Below are 20,855 nucleotides of genomic sequence, written 5' to 3' on the forward strand. Positions count from 1 at the left end.
TCTCTTCCTTTCGTCTTTCTCTTGTCTTCCTCCTAGCTAAGAGGGTGCATGAGTTGCAATCGGCATAAAATCCTACGGAATACTCCCGAGGTGCTGTCCGCGGGTGCCCAGAGCGCGTGTCAGACGTGCATGATGCCTACCTGCCTAGGTGCCTGGTGGTACTGGTTCTATCCCGAATCCCGTATTTCTTCAATCTTTTGTCTTTTTATCTCAGATCCATCGTTCCCCATTCAGTGTTCCTCAATACAATACCGCGCCGCCTCATTGCTCGTGGGAGGTTCTATTTCAGCTCAGCCAGGGCAGCCGAGCCCAAATCAATCGGCGCAATGACCAACGGTCAGGTTCGGCCGACAGGCTGTTCAACGACGCCTACTTTGCGCGGGCTAGGGCTGAGCCTCCCGCCTGGGACACATAGCCTCAGTTCGGCCGGCTCCTTCCGAGCTCCGCCTGCGCATCTGGCTGCTCTCGCTCCGCCGCAACCGCATGATCGAGTCGAACATCCGCTCTGCCGACGGCGAGAACAACAGCACCTACCCGGGCGGCGCCCCGTCCCCATCCCCGTCCTCGTCTCTGTACTATCGCGACTGCAACCACCTGGGCAGGACCATCCGGGGCCGCTGGCGGGCAACCTGCGGCCGCTCGAGGCCGGGTGGAGGGCGCTCGGGGCCGGGTTTGGGGTCACGCACACCCGGTGCGACTTCCGCTTCTACATCTGCCCGACGGCCGACTGGGGCACGACGCAGTGGGGTGAGAGGTGCCGCGCCGCCCCGTGCCGGCGCCGGCACCTGGCATCGAGTGGTCGCGCGCCGAGCTAGCCGCGCACCTGCCCGAGGAGGGCGATGACTGGATGCGGGGACTCAAGACCGTGAACAAGCTGTTCTCCAAGCCGTTGGATGTTGTCCCGCGCTACGGCGCCGTCGTTGACGAAGAGACCTCCTGCCGCATGGAGGATGCGCCCAGCCTCGCGCTGGACATGTGGCTGTTCCCGCCCGAGGTGTTAGGGGAGGGGGTTGAGGAACAGAAGAGACCGAGAACGAACGGTTCTATATAGAGTCATTTGACATTTACCAGGCGAGGGAGAGAAAAAGGGAAACGGCCTAGATTTCTGGCAAGACGACCGTGGAAACCATTTGCAGCCGGGCCAGTCAATCAAAAATGATGAAGAATGACGTAAATCGTAGACAATTTACTCGGTAATAGTGTGTAATAAACAACACGAGACAACCTAAACCTAGTCTGGCCCACCAAATTCACCTCAGCTGTGGCTCCTGCAGCGCCACATGAGCCGACGAAGCCCTGACACGGACACCACGCGAGGCACAAGTGCTTTCCTCCAAATAGACGGGCAAATAAAACCCTGCACTTGAAAATGTAAGCCGACGTCGATGACGTCCTTCAAATGCTATGCTACTCGGCTGCCACGCCACGTTCGGACTCGCGCGCGCATGTGGAGAAATCTCACCTCGAGTTCTCCGCGCCGGATGCAACCGACGCGGACTCGTGTGCAACAGTAGCAACGAGAGTCCGATCACGTAGCACAGAATGATAGTAACAGCCGCGCCAGGACAAGGATACCGTAAAAGCATAATACGACGACGTGCCATGTGTCTTGCAGAGTCTATACACGTCGTTTGAAAAGTCGCGCAGCCAACCACCATTCCGACTCCTGAAAATCCAGCAGCTGGGCGATCGACAATGCGCGGTTGAATTTGATGCGCTCGCGCTGCAGCCCGTTTTGGGCTGCCAAGCTTGCTCCTATTGCCTTGGCAGGTGCCCAGCTAATTTTCCGGAGAGAGCCGCAGCAGATCGCCTGGATCGCCAGGCGGCAGTGTGCTGGTGAGTGGAGTGAGCGGGGTGAGTGGGGCCTTGACCTTGACGTGTTTTTATTAGCGGCGGCATCAAGTGGAGTGCGCTAGTGTTCGGCCCTTTGCAGCACCAAGAGAGCGCCACAGTTTCGATTAAATTGGCGGCTGCCAGCTCCCAGCGCAGCGAACAAGCATCGCAAGGGAATCCAACAAAACAAAGCTCGACCAATTGCCCAGAGCCTGGCAATTTTGCATGTTGCTCGTGTTACGAGATCAAAAGCTGGGCCATCCTGGGCCGTCCTGGGCCATCACTTCAGCCTCTTTTGTGTGTGTGTGTGTGTGTGTGCAGCGCACGGCAAGCGCCACACAGCTCAATTTCACCGCTGCGGGCTTTGGATGGCTGGCTGGTGTGCTGAGTGAGAGTCTTCCCGCATTGAGCGTCAGCGCACGTCGCCAGAGGCCTTGGCGGGACACTTTGGCGCGCATGGGCGAGGTGGATTTGGTTTGGAACCGGTCAGCGAGAGATGCAAACTCCCGGATCGCCCGCAAGTACGTACAAAACCCGGAAATCCCACCGAATAGCCCGCTGCGGCCACGAGGGGAGAGCTGACTTATATACCCAGATTCGGTGTCAACAAGCCGCCAACCCAAAAAAAAAAAAGCAGTGAGGAAAATATCAATCACACCCCGTGGATGGACCGGCTGGACGCCAGCTGCCGATCCCAGCCAGTGTCTAGCAGCGGCCTAACCCACAACGGGCCCCGACATGGGGCGTAGCATTCGATAAACATGCATTAAATCGACCTTGTTCCAAACCGGCCTAGGCCGCCCCCACCGACCGCCTGCCATCCACGCGCGGAGTTGGACAGGAACGGGCGTGTGGATCCGATTTAAAATTTGCGACATCGTCGCCAGCTGGCCATTGGCCCCCTCAACGCCCTGCTCGCCTCTCGCTCATCGCTCAGGGGCGGGTCAGCCGCAATAATGTGGATCTGGACGGGGCACCGTGTTAGCCTGATGGAGACAATAACGCTGGCTGGGCCCAACAGCCTGGGGACGGGCGAGAAAGGGGGGCGGCGGTATAAGACCCAGGTCCCCGGGAATTCCGGCCTGGGTCTGTCTTGCTCTCTTCCGTTTGGTACGGGCCGAGGAGTTGGAACCGTCGTCACTCATTTTTGTTGTTGTTTGTGGTTTCTGCTGGACGTTTCTGTCCCTGCCAGTCGCTCACCGGTGTCGTTTATCGCACCAGCCACTCATTCCCGATCACTGATCACTGATCACATAATATCACGCCTTCACAATGGCACCCACGCTCTTTGCTCTGGCGGCGGCCCTCGTGCCGGCCGCCGCGGTGCTGGCGCTCGCGCCGGCGCTGCCCTCTGACGTCTACAGCAACAAGATGGTCCAGCTCGACGGCCTCATCCGGTACCCCGTGGTGGCCCTCGAGGGCGGCTCCCTCGTCGGCAAGCACACCAAGAACCGCAAGAGGCAGACGACCATCGACAGCTTCGCCGGCCAGTCGGGCACCCTGTACACCATCAGCCTGGTCCTTGGCACGCCCGGCCAGTCGGTGCCCGTGCAGTTCGACACGGGCTCGTCCGAGCTCTGGGTCAACCCGACGTGCTCCCAGTCGACCGACCCGGCCTACTGCGCCGTCCAGCCGCGCTTCACCTTCTCGACCTCGCTGGTCGACTACGGCGTGCAGGGCTCCGTCACGTACGGCACCGGCTACGCGAATTTCGAGTACGTCGGCGACTTTGTGCGCATCGGCCCCGCCACCATCAACCAGCAGATCTTCGGCGCCGCCTACAGCACCGCGCATGCCGTCGTCGGCATCATGGGCGCCGGCCCCGACCTGTTCGGCTGGGCCAGCCCGTACCCCTTCGTCATCGACTCGCTGGCCACGCAGGGCATCACCAACAGCCGCGCCTTCAGCATGGACCTGCGCGGCTTCGACACGGACCGCGGCTCCGTCATCTTTGGGGGCATCGACACCAAGAAGTACATCGGGAGCCTGGAAAAGCTGCCCATCGTCCCCGCGGCGCAGTCGCCCGACGGCTTGACGCGCTTCTACGTTTACCTCAACGCCATCTCGGTGACGCAGGCCGACGGCACCGTCGTCAGCGTCTACACGACGCCGTCGGGCGGCAACGGGCTGGCCGTGCTGCTCGACAGCGGCTACACGCTCAGCGCGCTGCCGACGGCCATCTTCAACAAGCTCGTCGCGGCGTTCCCGTCGGCCGTGTACGTGCCCAGCGCCGACCTGTACACGGTCGACTGCAAGGACCCTGGCGAGGGCGGCTCTATCGAGTTCACCTTCGCTGGCAAGACCATCAGCGTGCGATACTACGACTTCATCTGGCACTACCCCGGCCTCGTCAACGTGTGCGTGCTGGGCGCCTTCGAGGACAGCTTTGCCGTGCTCGGCGACACCTTCCTGCGCGCCGCCTATGTCGTCTACGATTGGGACAACCGCAATATCCACCTCGCGCAGGCCGAGGACTGCGGCACCGACCTAGTTGCCATTGGCAAGGGCGCCGCCGCCGTGCCGTCAATCGTGGGTGGCTGCGGGGCTCCCACGTCGTCGGCACCGCCGTCGTCCTCGACCGCCCCGCCGTCCTCGTCTGCCCCGCCGTCGAGCTCGGTGCCAGTTTCCAGCTCTGCTCCCGTCTCGAGCTCGGCCCCGCCGTCTAGCTCTGTGCCGGTTTCCAGCTCCGCGCCACCCTCGAGCTCGGCCCCGCCGTCTAGCTCTGTGCCAGTCTCCAGCTCCGCGCCACCCTCGAGCTCGCTGCCAGCCTCCAGCTCCGCGCCCGCGTCGTCTTCTGCCCCTGCTTCGAGCTCGGCCCCCGCTTCAAGCTCAGCGCCAGTTTCCAGCTCGGCACCGCCCTCGAGCTCTGTGCCTGCTTCCAGCTCGGCACCGCCCTCGAGCTCAGCGCCTGCTTCCAGCTCCGCGCCTCCCTCGAGCTCCCTGCCAGCTTCCAGCTCTGCGCCCGCGTCGTCTTCTGCCCCTGCTTCAAGCTCGGCCCCTGTCTCAAGCTCGGCCCCTGTCTCAAGCTCTGCACCAGTTTCCAGCTCGGCCCCGGTATCCAGCTCGGCTCCCGCATCCAGCTCTGTGCCGCCATCCGGTCCGGCCCCTGCATCCAGCTCCGTGCCGCCATCCGGCTCAGCGCCAGCCTCCAGCTCCGCCCCCGTCTCCGGCTCTGCCCCACCGTCAGGCTCCATCCCATCCTCGTCTTCCCCCTCGTCACCGCCCGCCTCCATCACCTCGGCGCCAGTCTACTCCAGCACCGTCAGCAGCGGCCCAATCACCTCGGCCCCTACCTCCTCCACCCCCCTCTCGCTCAGCACGTACACGTACACGACCTTCACCACGTACACAGTCACCTCCTGCCCGCCCGAGAAGGCCACCGCCTGCCCCCTCCACGGCGCCGTCGTGACGTCCGTCATCACCATCACGACCGCCATCTGCCCACAGACGACCGGCACGTACTCGCTGCCGCAGAAGTGGACGTCGGGCGGGACCACCGGCACGGCCTTTGTGCCCGTCACCGTCGCGCCCGTCGCGCCGCAGCCCACGCCGTGCCCTGTGCCAGGCGCGACCGCCGGGCCGTCGGTCCCGGCTTCCGTTCTGCCACGGCCGCCGGCGCTCACCACGGGCGTCGCGGTGAAGCTCGCGCCTACAGCGCTGGGTGCGGCCCCGACCACCTTCGCGTACTACCCGCCGGCGGCCTCGCACGCGCCCGGCGCCGCGTGGAACGCGAATGGCACGGCGACGAATGTGCAGACGGCGGCTGCGGCCACGTCGAGTGTCGTGACGGCTGCGGCTGCGCGTGGTGTGGCGTCGGTTGCGGGAGCGGTAGGGGCGCTGGTTGTCGCGGGTGTTTTGGCGGTTTTGTAGAGAGAGAGTTAGCTGATGTGTTTATAATTCTGGATTTGAGGAAGAGGGGGTGGTTTGGTTTAGGTTAGCGGTTGTAGTAAATTCTAATGACACGAGATCATATGTTGGTTAATTTTTTTCTTTCTCCGAAAGTAAACCCGTACTCTAATTTGTTACGTCTTGTCTGTTAACGTACCTATGCTGCTTCGCAAGCAAGCAAGGCTGCAAGAGTTGTTGATATGGCATGTTACTCGTTTCAAAATCTTGTGTCGGGAATCAGATCGACCGACGACATGTGCTTGTGGGAGACGAGTTGGACATGATCTCTTAACCACGGGCTGGTCTCCCCGGTAAAGAAAAAGGCGGTCATGGGCCGACTTTGTTTCAAGTTTCTTGAAGCTGATTGATATTTGATAAGTCCTGAACTTGCACCAAACAACACTTCCGTCTATTGTTTTTGGTAACTTGTTTTGGTAACTTGTTTTGGTAACTTGTTTTCCTAATTACCTTTCTTCTATTTTTGCTCGACCATTGATGGTTCATGACCATGTCAGTCATATAGGAAGCTATGACTACTGAGGCCCACTGCCAACAAACTCGGCGGCGCAGCTTGGAGAGAACCTTGGAACCTAAGCTTGTGTAACCAATAGTGGTGGCTACCGCTGCGTCATCTTCCTCCGGTGCCGCGCCACAGCTAACGACATGACCTAAAATTGGAAGCCTTGGGCCACCCGCATCCCCAGAGCCGGCGAAGGGGATATAGCCTGGAAGTAAGGTCTGCTTGTGCCGCCAACGGCGTCTTGACAAGCCGTTCTGAGCTAGCTGCTCCCAACATGGTGTTCAATCATTCCGCATTTAGCTCCCAACGCCACGATCCCCACGTCCAGTTAGTTGCCTGTCCCCTTGGCGCAATGCATGAGGCACGGCCATGTATCTCGGCCGCCACCCCCGGCTGCTTGCGTGCCGTTATCAATTTAAACTCCCAGCTCTCCGCCAACTGTCCACGAAGCATCGTTGCAGTATCGAACCTCCGCAGCAATAGCAGACAACCCACACACGAGCGTGTCAAATCGCCGATCGGCAGCAATCACAATGAACAAGCCGCTGGCAACACCCAATAATGACAGCAACCCGGTGAAAGGAGGGCGCCGGCCGCCCGCGCCGTACCCACGTCGCGCTAGCATCGCGGCCCGCGGCCCACGGCATCGTGGCGACCTACGAGCTGGGCGCCATCGTCTACTTTGCGCGGCTTGCGTCAGGGCGAATCGGGAGTGGAATGGCTAATGAGCTGGTGACGGCTAGAGTTGTGCACCTTGTCGCCGCCAATCTCGGCTGCGTTGGTTGTTGCAGAGACTTGGGAAGGCGGAGGCAGACGCGCATTGCACGCAGGCGAGCTGCTCTGCGAGCTGGCGGCGATGATGTCTAAGATAGGTCGACAAGGGCCGAGAATGCTGTCGATTTTGAGTTGGACGGCTCGACAGGGGCAGACAAAAAGAATGATGTCGATTTTGGATTAGCGAGGCGTTGGGCTCACATGGAAGGAATCGAGTTGGCTCTGGTTTAATCAACGGACGGGATCACGGGATCATCAGATCGTGGTCACGAGGGCAAGACAGGGGTGGTGTGCAAGGGCCGACGGAGGCTACCGTGGACACGGGACAAAACAGGGACGAAAAGAGGACGAAAAACACACAATACTAGGCTCTCCCAACTACTTAGCTTGGCATATGCACGACGCGGGTCCCAACATGCAAGGGATGGTTCTTACTGGAGTGTGGGAGCCAGCCTCGAGAGCCTGTTAAGGCAGGAGCCCTGCCAAGGTGCCAAGACCGAAACGCATGTGGGGCCAACCCCACCTCTCTGGCATTACTGTGCAAGCGGTTGACAAAAAAAGACGGACTCATTACTTTAAGGTACATCCCTGGAGGCCAGATTTGCATATAAATCTAGGTATCTCTATGTAGTGGCTGTTACCACCCTATCATGCGACCTTCGCCCTCTAACACATCTTGCATCCGCCTTACCATGGAATCTACGTACTCATTGATTTTCGCTCGACTCAGTCGCCTCCATGCTTCAACTGCCAGGCCCTGTTTCAACTGCCAGGCCCATCATATTCGCATCAATTCGAAGATTGGCTCGGATATACTGCTTTACAGCCCTCCCTCAATTCGAAGATTGGCGATAAATCTGGAGAGCTAGGGGTATTGAAGTAATGCTTCAATCCGTGGTCTTGCTTCCACTGCTTCACGATATTCCCACGCTTCGAATTTCCACCTCCCTGCCCTGAATCTCCGTCTTCTTCCAGCACGAAAGCATCGCCACGGAGAAGCCAAGGACTAACAATCTTCTCCAGAATCTCGTCGCGATAGGTCTGTAAGCTCATCTTTCTACTGGTATTTGTTGGGACTTTGTAAAAATGCATCTCGGACTTGAAATTCCATCCGACGGCCGCCCAGACGTGATATCTTCGGATTTCGGTTCCCGCCGCTGGTTCAGGCTCATGGTGGTGAATAAAATCTGGACAATAACGCTCCCCTGGCTTCCTAATAATCCGAATCGTCCCTTCGGACTTCGGAAAAGAGTCCAAAATGGTATTCAACTGACCACCGGATATCGTACCAGTCCTCTGGACGAGGACAATATTGGAGCGCGAGCTTGGCGGCCTAGATGCGGCGGTTGGCACTTAATGGAGAAACAAATCCTTTTTCGCAGGCGATGCATTTTGGATGCCTCCGGTCCTTGGCAATGCGTAGGATGTCCCAGCCCTGGGTTTTACTGCGGATGCCGATCTCTTTGAAAAGATCAGTGTGGAAGTACTGGGCGTGGTGGTCGAGGAATGCAGCTGTTCCAATGAGGTGCGCCTTCACTGACGTTGGGTAATGCGGTGCCATGATGGCAGTGATGGTGGTGATGGACTGGCGGTGTGGTGCCAACAGCGGTGGTGTGAGTCGGATGCCATCGAATGTTGTAGTGTCTGCTGTAAAATTAGTAGTGTCTGCTAGTGTAAAGCCACCCGCACAGACCAATCCCTCTTTGCAGTTCGCGTTATTTTGCCAACCGCTTGCCTGCCCCGTGAGGTGTCTATTCTAATTGCTTGTCTTGTTGCCTTCCATCCCTTTCCATGCATCATTAGGTAGGTAGCTTCGCTGCTGCGGCGATTGGTAGTCGTCATTGATCTTGGTCGAGTGGCCGTGAAGTCTCCCTCGCAAAACCAAAACCTGGGTTCCAAGTGACACCTCAGGCAATTGCCTGAGGACGTGCCGATTACCCCACTTTGTTCGTTTCGCTAATCTTTCCTCTCTCTCCTGCGGAAGGAACCTTTTGCTCTCAACTCTAGCTCCGCCCCAGACTCATTAAGAACCTGCTTTTATTCTCTTCCTCTTATGTCCATGCCCCTACGTGCACATTTGGCACCAAGTGTTCCCACCAAATTCCTCAGAGGTTCGTCTCTCCAGCTTACCGACGCCAGCTTCCCCGCTGATGCTGACTGTCTGTTTGCTGAATAGCACCTGCACACATATCGAACGCGATGTCGTGTGGACTCCCTCCCCGCACGCCAACTGCGGCCGCCCTCCAATCTCTTCGGGACGAGCTGAGAGGCAACATCATCCGAAACGTCAATGGCCTCTTTGCCGAGAAGTTCGAGGGGAAGTCCTAGTCCGTAGTGGTGCAGAACAAATTGCAAGACACGTAGTCAGCAAAGATCATCAGCAAGCTGTCTGCCGGTGTCCCTGACATGGCTCGCTTCGACTCGTTGTCGGAATGGCTTGCCCAGTTCCAGACCCTATTCTTCGCGGCCGACCAAGCCAGCCTCCACTTCCAGAGCCAGCCGTTCGGCAACACGGGTGGCACGCCTGGGGCTGCCATCTCCCTCGAACCATCCGATGCCCAGTCCATTGCAGGCAGCACCCGGGTGTTTGGTGAATTTCATCACGACAATACTCCCTTGGCTGATGACGATGACGACATCCTACGCTTCTGTGAGCATGCACACCAAGTGTTGAAGACCCAGTCGGCTCGATGCTTCGTGCACGGGTTCCTAGTCCGCGGGACTGCGCTGGAGCTCTGGGTTTTCGATCGCTCGGGGGCCTACAGCAGCGAGAGGCTCGACCTGGCTCAGAGACCCGACCTGCTGGTGCGGATTCTGGCCGGCTATGCCTTGATGAGTGACGAGGAAGCTGGGTTCAATACTTTTGTGAAGCATCATCCACCTGAATCCGACAGCTACGTCACATTCCGCCAGCGCGACAAGTTCTACCTTCGACCAGAGCCGATTGCAACGGCCGACTACATAGTTGGGCTGCGGAAGACTACATAGTTGGGCTGGGAACGACTACATAGTTGGGCTGGGAACAACCTGCTATGCCGCCTCGGTATCGACAGTTGGGGAGCCAGACACTGTCGTCAAGTTTTCCTGGCGAGAGGATAAAGAGCCCACGGAAGTCCGCCTACTGGAGCGGGCACACGAGCGCAACGCCTGGGGCGTAGTTCAGCTCGTAGGCTATCAGGACCTGGTGAGCATTGCCGACCTTCGCCAGGGACTGCAATTTCCTCAAACCTTTGTCACCCGAACTTTCTCGTGCGTCGCAACCACCCCTCTAGGCCGTCCGATCCGACAGTACACGTCCATTACGGAGCTCTTGGAGGTCTTGCGCGACCTTGTTAAGGCGCTTCCATCTCTCTACGTGGATGCGAGGATCCTCCATCGCGACGTCGCCATCAAGAATCTGATCATCACCCCGCAGTATAGCGCAGACGGCCCCAAGGGTGTCTTGATTGACTTTAACTACGCGCTGGATCTCGACAACGCCCGTCCTATTGAGCCAATGGTTGGGTCAGATGGATTCATGGCCATTGGCATCCTCAGAGGACAACGACATACATATCGGCACGACCTAGAGTCCCTGTTCTACGTGTTTCTATGGATCGCTATTGCGAACGACCGCGTGCGCGACGAGGCGAATGACATACTGAAAGGCATGCCAAAGGCATCGCGGCTTTGGAAATGGTGCACCATGGACTTCGGTGCTGTTGGACGGGATAAGGCTGCCGACATGAGCCCTGAGGGCTTTGAGGGAATTCTCGGCGAATTTTCCTCTGACTTCGCTCCTCTCCAAGGTCTGGCCAAGGAGCTGCACGCGCTGATCTTCCCTGTGCGTGATGGGGAAATCTTCACGGTTACTGAGACGGACCAAGTGGCTGTTCAGAAACTATATGACGGGATGGCGGATGCTTTCGACCGGAGTGCCCTAGCACTCCTGAGTTAGGGGCGTCTAAGCTACCAAGGTGCTTTCAAGGGCGCCGCTGGTGGCAGCTAGATTACCAATACTGCAAGGCTCTGGTATACGGAGACTCATAGCTCTCACTGTGCTAAAAAATATCTTTGCTTTTTCCAACTGCGCAGGAAAATTATTGCTGACTTAAGCATCAGGAATTTAGATGTAATAATTTTCCCGAGAGCGAGGCGTCCTGGCTTTGGTAAGGATTAACCCTATAAACTTTGCCTTAATTGCCCAGGCTTGAGCTTTACGCAGTAGGGGGCGAACTCGAATAACGAGGGAGCCTGGAGAGCAAGACCCACGGGTAGATGGGGGTGTCCAGAGACCCCGAAATCAAAGGCTCTGCTCGAGATGGGGACGCGGATTGGGCTTAGCGACAGAAAAAGTGTGGGACACGAACCACACAGCCAAAATATCAAATACAGTGAGCGAAAAAGAGCACAGCCAATGGTCATGACTCTTGTGAGATGTGACCATGCACGCCATCGCTTTGCCGAGTATTCTGCCGCCGGAATGGAAGAATCAGACTCCCCAATAAGCCCAAAGGTGGTGTGTTGATGCAACTGAAAAGTGCAAATGATCATGTCAAGAAGACGGACCCAAACAGTCGCTTCCTAAGCTTCTAATATGGCGGGAGTAGTCAAGAACGCTTACCCTCCAGCGTTGCTGTATAACCAACTCCCCTTCATCCACGATATAGAATATGTCGCCGAGACCTACGCAGAAGACCTCGCCCACCTGAGAAAGCTTTTGGACGTGCATAACATGCCGGCGAGCGTCAATATCAAGTTGATGCATATCCACTTCCATCTGAGAGAAGGTGAGATCTTGGCTGTGCACGAGTTGGACGCGCCGCCCTACGGGAAGATTCCCTTCCTAGAGCCCATGGCGCCCGACACGGCAGGCCAGGTCTACTACGGCTGCAACTACGTTGTGGATGGCTCGGGCCATCTCCAGGCGTTTGAGTACACAACAATCGAGGGAGGGCCAGACCTGGCGGCGCATGCGGCCTTTGTCGCCGAGCTTTGCGCCGTCGTTGTACAGCGCGGCCTGCAGCACAAGTTTGGGCTCGCCATCAACTCGGGCGCGGCCTCCCGTGGTTCGTGGATGGAGCTGGACTTTCCGGAGAAGCGCGCGACGTTTCTATTGCCAAGCCACGTGCCCCTACCGCAGAGTGACCGTGTGGTCTTGAGGACGACGATAACCAAGTTCCCGAGCCTTAAGAACGAGAAGGACGGCAATAAGGACTTGCCAACACACATCCACGCCGAGCATACCTGGGGGAAAAGGAGAAAAACTGATGCTGACGACGAAGAGCCTGTTGATGGCGTCACAACCAAAAATGGACTGTACCTGACGGGATCCCTCTGGAACCCGGCACTGCCTTCTACACGGTGGTATCGGCTATCTCGGCCGCCGCGTAGGAGTGAGATGGATGTAAGTACCACTCAAGCCTGTGTGGGCACGTTTCCAGAACGAAGCTGTTTAGCACCAACTTCAAGTTACTTATAATAGTCTAACTATTCTATTTCCTGTTCTTTATAAGGTAGTTTACCCTTAGTTCTGCTGAAGCTGCTGCGAAACAGCCTCAAGACTGGTTCTTACTAATCCCTCTCTCTCTTCTTCTGTGACGGCCCGCCTTACGCAGTAGGGATGTCAATGGTTGAAGGCAGTAACGAATGTGGATTTAAAGCTAAAGAAGAGAAAGGAATCTATCGCCAGGTCCGCGCAGGGCGCGGAGAAATAGGTAGTGGTGCTCAGTGCGCACAGGCCACACCCTAAGCACAATGCAGCCAATAGAATCAATTCTGTCACATGAGCCCTGTGGCGACCGTGACATCTTCCTTCAAGCTTCTCTTTCTTTCCTAATACTGATAAAATGTAGCTTCTTACTGGTTTTTACATGTTTAATCCGAGGCTGATACTGAGCGTCTGTCACTTATTGCGCCATATTGCTATTGGGTTTTTAACATCTTAAGTTGGGCGGGGTCATCCTACTCCTGTGCCGGGGTAGATATTGTTATTTCGCTACCTGCCAAAACCATATTTGCCACCATCAAGCGCTAAGGCCTCTACAATAAACAAGGGTCTTTTGGGCCAAAAATAGTAATTTATTGTAAAGCCCTCGTGGGCTCCAGGGACTGGTCGATCGGATAATCCTCGGATTCTTTAAGTCGTGGAATACCGAGCGCAGCGAGCAGGCCGCCGGAGGCACCGTTCAGCGACCCCTTCCTGACTTGCCAGGTAGCTTATTTTATAGCCTCTGCCTTGAGGACGTAACCGCGCCGTCTCTCGCAAATCGGGTTTGGCTTGGGGATGATAATTATTTCTCGGGCACTCTTACTGACGCACGCCGCGTTATGGGCGATATAGCCTCGGCTCTCCCCTATCACACAACGAAATCAAGCCCGGCAATATTCCCTCCAGCTCTGCCCGTGGCGCTGTACTTATCGACCTCGGGCTAACCAGCGATGGAATCCATACTTCCACAATAGCAATGCACACAGGCGCCCTCCAGCAGGTCATCTTCAGTGCAAAGGCCGTGGCCGCGTTCTGAGGCCGTGTCGAAGATCCCGGGCGCGCGTTCTGGCGGGTTGCTAAATAGCCGGCTGTGGCACTATGGAAGCGCACAAGTTGCCCTGGCGGCCCTCCACATGCGGTTTCCGCAGCGGGGTCTCTGTCGGATTGGCAAGCACGGACTGGTGGCCTTTTTCCCTCTTCCTTACATTAACCAATACACACACTGCGAATATCTCATTCTTGACTGGTTTTACATGATTTGGCTTCTGACAGTAGTTGACCATAGCCAACCCTATAATTTCTGGGGTGTCCTAGCCCAGGGAAATGATATATTCAAAGAATTAGAATACGAAATGAAGCAGTTAGCTGGATTTAGCGGCTTTTTTTGGTCCAGGGATGCCAGCCAGTGCTAGATTTTGGTACGTTTAAGAGCGGAGCTTGCCAAGTTAAATTAGCTAGCTCAAGCAAATCGAGCCATTTACTGCGCACATTGACAATTTCCGAAGCCAGCTCAATTCAAATATAGCTTCAGATTTGAGTTATTTGAGCTGTGCCAACGCTGCTCAAGGGCATTTAATCTGGATTCATCTGTAGGCTAACTAATCCAATATTGAACATACACTGTAACTCCCATCTCTGTAACTCCCACCTCCCTGTTTTCGCTTCTTGAATTGGAGATGTGGGGTTTCGTACCATGTTATTAAATAGGTAGAAGACACTCAACTTGGCCACCTATTACCGTTTTGCATACCTCTTCCTAATAGCTCTTAGGTCTAGCACTCTTTTAGGTACGGTACCGTACCTAGTACCTACCGAGGTATTTAGGGTATGACAGTTTAATCATCCTCATCATCCTCGTCGTCATCCTCATCATCAGCCTCATCATCATCCTCATCGTCCTCATCATCCTCGTCCTCATCGTCCTCAAAATCCTCGTCCTCATCGTCTTCATCATCGTCGTTGTCCTCGCAAGCTTGGTGATAGCCCTCGTAATGGTTAAAGTCTACCTCATAAACTCGGTAATCCTAAGACTCGTCAGCGCTAGTGTCATCACCTTCCTCCTCTCTCGACCCATCAGCTTCACTATGGCTTCCCTCCTCCTCTCCCGACCCACCAGATTCAATATGGCTTCCCTCCTCCTCTCCCAACCCACCAGATTCACTATGGCTTCCCTCCTCCTCTCCCGACCCATCAGATTCACTCTGGCTTCCCTCCTCCTCGTCCTCGCCGCTCTCGCCAGAGGTAGACGAATCTTCTAGCTCTTGTTGGATGATTACAAGTACCTCCTCGTCCTCGCCGCTCTCGTCAGAGGGAGGCAAATCTTCTAGCTCTCGTTGCATGGTTACAAGTACCTCCTCGTCCTCACCGCTCTCGTCAGAGGGAGGCAAATCTTTTGGCTCTTGCTGGATGGTTACAGGTACCTCCTCCTGCTTGCCACCGCCCAGCGCCAGAGCGGCGGGGACTGTGTAGTGCTGCTGCTGCTGCTGCTGGGGCGGCCCTAGGGTTGGTCCATTATGACTGGCCCCCTGGTGGAACACGCCGGTGCTAGGGCCTGCGTTCCGCTGCGGCGGTGGCGGCTGGATTCTTGTTGGAATGGCGGGTGATCCACGGCGGCCCTGGAATGGTGGCATGCCGGGCGTGATGGCTGCGTACTGCTGGTACCACAATGGTGGCGGAAACGGTGGTGGTGGAAACGGTGGTGGTGGAAACGGTGGTGGTGCGATCGCCGTCGCCACCGCCACCGCCGTGCTGCCGCCCGGCAGAGCTTTCTGGGCCTTGCTTGTACTCAGAGGCAGTGATTCATAGTAACGCCAAGGGTTTGCAGGCACTGGTGCTTTTGGAGCTGGGGTGGACATCTTGGCGATGGCCGGGTTGGTTGTGGCTTGTGGCGCCTGTTTATCGGCGAGTTAGCGCATACACCAAGAGTAGGCCGAGTGGGATCTTTTCTTACGCCTATTGGTTTTCGCTTGACTAGGCTTTGTTGTGCTTGCCCGTATCGTCCGCCCCCGAGAGCTTGACCGTCGGCCCCAGATGCAGGACGGCGGAATGCTCCTGAGCGGTTCAAGCTAGGCGTGCTCCTCCTGAAGGCTGCTTCTATACTGGCTGCCTGGCTCCGTGTGTAAGTAGGTATGATATGAAGCACAGTCTCAGTCTGCCGAGACTAGTGGGAGCAGCTTTGTCGGTCTCTGGGTTTTTCTCAGCGTTTGTGTGTGCTGGAATGTAGGCGTGTTTAGGTCACAACTGCCCGCCCCGACCTCTATACCACGCCACGACTCTGGCGTTGCAGTCATGTACTCAAGTACAGGAGATTTCGACATGAACTATTTTTAGAAAACAACCCAAAGCCCCCTCAACGCGCACGCCGGCAAAAGGTTGCGGCCTTGGGCCGAGAAGGCTGAGGCGGCTGGTTCTACCCCCCTACATAATCCTAGACTCCTACATACGTCCTACATACGAACAGACGGTCATGGCCATGGCTATCGCCGTCCTATTGGTTGCAGACGCGGTACCGAGTGCACACCATCAGCAGACTCGCCGAATCGAGGCTGGACATGCACAGGCCAGGCCTGAAGTATCTTGAGACATGGCGCAACAGCTGCCTTCTCTAGCTGTTGTACTCATCCCACCTAACGGCCGCGTCACCTCTGGCGCCTGGGGTAGTAGAGAAAGGGCCGAGTGCTACGACGCGGAACCAATCGCCACGGACACTTTGACGCCAATCTTTCGACCTTGCAGGAGTCGGCTGCTTCTCGCGTCCTGCATGCCTCCTCTCGGAGCAAGTCCCCCGTCGTAGCCTCCTTGCAGTCCGTGGAGGATGCAGCGCGCAGGAGTCACAGGGAGCAAACGCTACACATCTTGGGTTACATGTGGTCTACGTGGCAGCAGGGTTCACTTCGCTGTAACCATACCGAGGCTTTCCGCCCTGATGGCGATGGCGCTTTTCTAGCTAAAGCAACTATTTTGGGAAAGACGCCCTAGTGTTAACTTGCGGCCCTAGTGCTAACTTGTGGATCATCTCAGAGCTGGGAACTCCTGGTCCTATCGTGAACTCCTGGTCCTAGCGTGAACTCCTGGTCCTGGCGTGAACTCCTGGTCCTGGCGTGAACTCCTGGTCCTGGCGTGAACTCCTGGTCCTGGCGTGAATATCGAGACGGGGACCGCAAACATATTAGGACTTCCAACAGCAAATAAATTCGAAAAGACATCTACATCTGCGTTATCCGCCAATAATCGCTGTACTTTCTGTGGTTCCAAATCCACCCTTTCAAGTCGGAAAACTAGTCGATCTAGACAAAGTGTGACAATACTAGTACAGATGAGATGAGGAAAGTCCTGAAGGAAAGAAAACAAAGGCGGAGAAAAGGCTAATTTAACCCGCTACGTCTCTGTCGTGCTCGTGGGTCCGTCTATCCCCGGCCAGTTTAGGTTCCTGGCCATATTTCTCAATCTCCCAGACACGCCCGGGCGTTTGTTGCGCTCCTCCTTGCCGCATGCGCAGGTCGGACGCCAAGTGCTCCGACACATAGGCTGCATTGTGGCGCGTCACCACCGTGTCGGGGTGGTTTGGTCCCAGCAGGCGGCTCTGCCTGGTGAGCACGTGCTGCATGATGGGCCACCCCTCGTCTACGCGCCCCTGAGCGCACCTTGCCTGCGCCAGACTACCCATGATGCGCAGCGTGATGAAGTGGCCGCCGCCCAGGCGCCGTTCCGACGCCTGCCAGGCACCTTGGTAGCCTTTCTCGGCTTGCTGGTAGTTGCCCTGCCTGGCCTGCTCAAGGGCGAGATTGAAGTTTTCCTTTTCCACTAGGCCTAAGTCCAGGTCTAGCGGGCTCTCGCTCTCGTCCGTCCTGCTGCTGCTGCCGCTACCGCCTCCTCCGCTACCGCCTCCTGGGCTGGCCAGAACCAGGACAGAAGAATTGTGCGGGGACGGGGTTTCTCCAACCTCCTTAGTTGCGGCATGGGCCCTGGTAGTCTCGCCGAGAGCATGCTGGGCTTTTTCCGCCTCGTCCTCGAGGCCAAGGTGGTGCAGGTTCTGCAGGCAGGCTTCGAACCGCAGGATGGCAGCCTGGTGCTGGCCCTGGTGGGCCATATGCGTGGCCACCTTGAAGAGTAGACGGGCATGGTCTCGCCTGGCCTCGGCTGCGACTGCGGCAGCGTCCTGGGCGACGCGACGCCGAGTTCCAGGACGGCCAGAGCACACGGAGTCAGGGCGCCGCACTTGTCGTGCTCCTCCTCGGAAGCTTCGGCGGCAGGATAAGCAGTGCTATCAGCGAGAGGGCCCTGACCTCGCAAGCCACCGTCTCGTCGCGCCCCACCATGTACGCCCGGGCGCACTGGCGAACCAGGTCCGTGACGAAGACGGCTGTGCGGTTGACGTAGGGCTCCACCATGCCGTACCGCACTAGGATCTGGATGTGTCTTTCGACGTCCCTGTCGGCAACCGCCTCGGCGAGGAAGGAAGTGCTGAGGCTCTGCACGTCCAAGATGCTTATCAGCAGCAACAGGCGCGACGTATCCGGGTGCCGGGCAGCGAGGTCGTTCCAGAGCAGCTGCCAAGCCCGCCGCACCCCGGCCTCTTCCTTGATGGTGATGGCCTGGTTCGACAAGTTCTTCGGCTTGGGCAGCGACCGGAACGCCTCTAGGTAACGGCTCAGAGGCATCATCTTCTCGACCGTGCTGCGGTAGGCGTAGGCAAGCGTTAGGGCGACGGGCGAGGACCCCAGTTCCCTTGCCACGCGGGCCGCCGACCTCAGCTTGGCCGCGTCTTGGATGGCCGACTCGGACCCCAGCAGAAGCTTGGCGGCATCCCTGTCGTCGATGGCGGGCAGGTCGACGACGCTGTGCTCTTTCTGCTGGACCAGCCGGTTGGCCACGGTCCTCGAGCGGGTCGTGGCCAAAATCTTGCCGATGTGGGAGGTCTTTGGGATGAAGTCCAAGAGCGATTCGCCCGTGTGCGGCCCGTTGGTAGCTCTCAGATGGTCCAGCCCTTCGTTCAAGCCGTCCAGGACCACCAGCCAACGGCCGCCAGACTCGCGTTTCAGGTGGCAGCGCACCGTTTCGAGCACGCCCTTGCCTGCGTCCAAACTCAGGTGGGAGGCGTTCGCAATGAGCATATAGGATTGCTCAAACTGCTCTGCGCTCGCGGCGTTGACCCAGCAGACCCTGGAGCTGGGGTAGTCCTTGGTGAACTTGTGTGCGTATTTAATAGCAACGTGCGTCTTCCTGCATGTTTCGCGTCAGTAACCTGGTAGTCGGTCCGGGCCCTCGGGAGCGTAGGTAGGGTATCATGGACTTACCCGATCCCGGGACTACCGCATAGTACTACCGTCTCCGTCTTGCCATGTTTGTCCGTAATTTGCTGCAGTATGCCGCAGCGGCCTATGAAGTTGGGCTCCTCCTTGAAGGGAAGCAACGTCAGCAGGGCAAATGAGTGCTCCGAGGCTGACGTTGACTTGGTCGACGGAGTTTCTGCACGTGTTAGTCAGAGTGCACGTGAGAAGGGGCACGCGTGAAAAGGGGGCACAGGTGGGAAGAGGGCACACTGCAAATGACGGAGAGAGAGCAAAATGATCAAAGCCGCCCCTATATTTTACTGCCGGGCCTGGAAACGCATGGGGGGAGGTGTGTTGTGTCTTTCAATATAGCTGGGGAACCTGCTTACCCCCTCTTCGACCCTCTAGGATGTCCTTAGACTCTTCAACCATTTTCTTGATCTTGGAGCTGACGGATTGGTAATGCGAGTCCTCGCTGTCTTCGAACTTGTCCATTTCAAAGTGTCCCAGAGCCAGTCTGACCTTGGGATGCCCGCTCAGAGTGCCCGACATTCGTCGACGGCATATGCCTAGGTAACGATTAGGTACAGAATCACCGCCAGCTGGGCTTGTAGGCTATAGTTATTCTCATGTGGGGGGGGGGGGTTCTTTTTTTTTTTCACTCACCTCGTCGGTCTCGAAACCGGCTATGGCCCCAAATTTTGTTTGTCTCTCTTCGAAGAAGCAGTAGACCCTGGGCGGGGCCGGGCGAGTGCTGATCTCGCGGCAAAAATCGTGTACGACGCCGATAAGCATATCATCATTCTCGGCTAGACAGTTGCCTAGGTTGCTTTCTGTGCTTTCTGTGCGAGGGCGATTTGCTCATACATTTGTTTCAGGCTCTCTTCCGACGAGAATCCCTTGTAAGGAGTGCCGAGTGACAAAAAATGGGAATCTCTCTCTAACAGAGACCTCGGCGGCAAAAGGCATCATTTGTAATAACGTATTTTATAAGCGAATGCCCCATATAAGCGAATGCCCCACGCCCCACTACTCTACCACAATTATCTACAACTATTCCACCACAACACTAGGAAATGACAATAATTGAACTAGGAATAGATAAACCAGACAATTCTCCAGCCTCCTGACAGGTTCTTGCATTATGGCCAGGCTTTCCACACACACCACAGCACCGAGCCTTCGTACGAGCCCCCCTTGCACTACCACCACTTTGCCTTGTTTCCTGGGCTAACTGCTCACCCACGGCCTTCTGATCTAGTAGATCCTGTGCCTGTTGTACAGTAAGAGACCCTCCAAGCCGTAGACGTGTTTTTTTAGCCCTCCGTCGCTTACTAAGCTCCTCATTGGCCTTTCGTAATGCCGAGACCTCTGTACGTAACAGGGCCACCTCATGCATCATAGCCATTGTACCTTTAGCCAATTGGTCCACAGCAGTCAGCATAGGTGTCGGAGAGCTGCCTTGGTGGTTAGATATCCGGCCTTTAATAAGCTCCTTCTGTGAGGTAGCCTCTTGGGCGTTTTGTGGAGTCTGAGATAGCCAAGGTAGTGCGGTGTTTGGTGGTGAGGCTGGCGGAGTTGGAGTTCGAAGCCGAACAGTCATCTTAGAAAGTACCCTGCCTGGATCATGCGGTATAAGGCCAGCTCCAGCAAATGCTCCTTGGATGTTTTGGTCGATAAAGGCGATGAAAAATGCCTCTTTGAATGCATAGAGAAAATCTACCTTGGTGATATGTGTGATGTACATCCGCATTAACCCCTCAATTTGATCGCCGTAGGCCTTCTTCAATGGCCCAAAACAACCAACATCTAATGGCTGGACTAGATGTGAGGAATGCGGAGGCATAAGTTAGGTGGGGGAGTAAGCGAACGCCACTGATCCAGAACATTCTAGATAAGCGAGGAACACAACCAACCCTCTTATATAAAAAGCCCATAACTCAACCAATTCTTTTCCAATTCTCTTCATCTTCAATTCGTTTTATTCTTCTCTTGACAATGGTTTCATATACAGAAGAAGACCTCCGCAAGGCTTGCGAGGAAGCCGTCAGAACACATCGATTACGCAAAGTCGCGCGAAAATGGAATGTTCCACCCT

At 56.5% G+C, this 20,855-nt stretch overlaps 5 protein-coding genes across 5 annotated transcripts; 3 read left to right on the forward strand and 2 right to left on the reverse strand.

Moving 5' to 3' along the window:
- The first annotated feature begins 2,716 nt into the window (after positions 1-2,716).
- B0T26DRAFT_815656 (aspartic peptidase domain-containing protein) lies at positions 2,717-5,815 on the forward strand. The gene is made up of 2 exons (XM_060447375.1): positions 2,717-4,563; positions 5,590-5,815. Exons 1-2 carry the CDS (start codon positions 3,106-3,108, stop codon positions 5,701-5,703), a joined length of 1,572 nt encoding a protein of 523 aa, XP_060290826.1. The 5' UTR covers positions 2,717-3,105; the 3' UTR covers positions 5,704-5,815.
- Positions 5,816-8,732: 2,917 nt separating this feature from the next.
- B0T26DRAFT_815657 (uncharacterized protein) lies at positions 8,733-9,516 on the forward strand. The gene is made up of 2 exons (XM_060447376.1): positions 8,733-9,126; positions 9,192-9,516. The coding sequence occupies exons 1-2, from the start codon at positions 9,069-9,071 to the stop codon at positions 9,341-9,343; spliced, it is 210 nt and encodes a 69-aa protein (XP_060290827.1). The 5' UTR covers positions 8,733-9,068; the 3' UTR covers positions 9,344-9,516.
- On the forward strand, positions 9,448-12,572 carry B0T26DRAFT_744601 (uncharacterized protein; the record flags this gene model as incomplete). The annotated part of the gene is made up of 5 exons (XM_060444437.1): positions 9,448-9,516; positions 9,578-9,936; positions 9,995-10,880; positions 11,679-12,313; positions 12,515-12,572. The coding sequence occupies 5 exons, from the start codon at positions 9,448-9,450 to the stop codon at positions 12,570-12,572; spliced, it is 2,007 nt and encodes a 668-aa protein (XP_060290828.1).
- A 1,560-nt stretch (positions 12,573-14,132) lies between these two features.
- B0T26DRAFT_794600 (uncharacterized protein) lies at positions 14,133-15,340 on the reverse strand (the record flags this gene model as incomplete). Its single annotated transcript, XM_060446893.1, has 2 exons — positions 14,133-14,499; positions 14,638-15,340. 2 exons carry the CDS (start codon positions 15,338-15,340, stop codon positions 14,321-14,323), a joined length of 882 nt encoding a protein of 293 aa, XP_060290829.1. The 3' UTR covers positions 14,133-14,320.
- Positions 15,341-16,854: 1,514 nt separating this feature from the next.
- On the reverse strand, positions 16,855-19,552 carry B0T26DRAFT_681590 (P-loop containing nucleoside triphosphate hydrolase protein; the record flags this gene model as incomplete). Its single annotated transcript, XM_060440652.1, has 5 exons — positions 16,855-17,630; positions 17,704-18,707; positions 18,782-18,953; positions 19,147-19,372; positions 19,424-19,552. 5 exons carry the CDS (start codon positions 19,550-19,552, stop codon positions 16,855-16,857), a joined length of 2,307 nt encoding a protein of 768 aa, XP_060290830.1.
- Between the last annotated feature and the right edge of the window lie 1,303 nt (positions 19,553-20,855).

Source organism: Lasiosphaeria miniovina, assembly GCF_030549165.1.
Source record: "Lasiosphaeria miniovina strain SMH2392-1A chromosome Unknown B0T26scaffold_8, whole genome shotgun sequence".
NCBI lineage: Eukaryota > Fungi > Ascomycota > Sordariomycetes > Sordariales > Lasiosphaeriaceae > Lasiosphaeria > Lasiosphaeria miniovina.

Bases quoted from the DNA above. Each gene is read 5' to 3' on its own strand.
- B0T26DRAFT_815656 (XM_060447375.1), top strand. From the start codon at position 3,106: ATGGCACCCACGCTCTTTGCTCTGGCGGCGGCCCTCGTGCCGGCCGCC. The intron at 4,564-5,589 runs GTCTCCAGCTCC...ACGAATGTGCAG, and splicing joins CGCCGTCTAGCTCTGTGCCA to ACGGCGGCTGCGGCCACGTC.
- B0T26DRAFT_815657 (XM_060447376.1), top strand. From the start codon at position 9,069: ATGTCCATGCCCCTACGTGCACATTTGGCACCAAGTGTTCCCACCAAA. The intron at 9,127-9,191 runs GTTCGTCTCTCC...TTTGCTGAATAG, and splicing joins TCCCACCAAATTCCTCAGAG to CACCTGCACACATATCGAAC.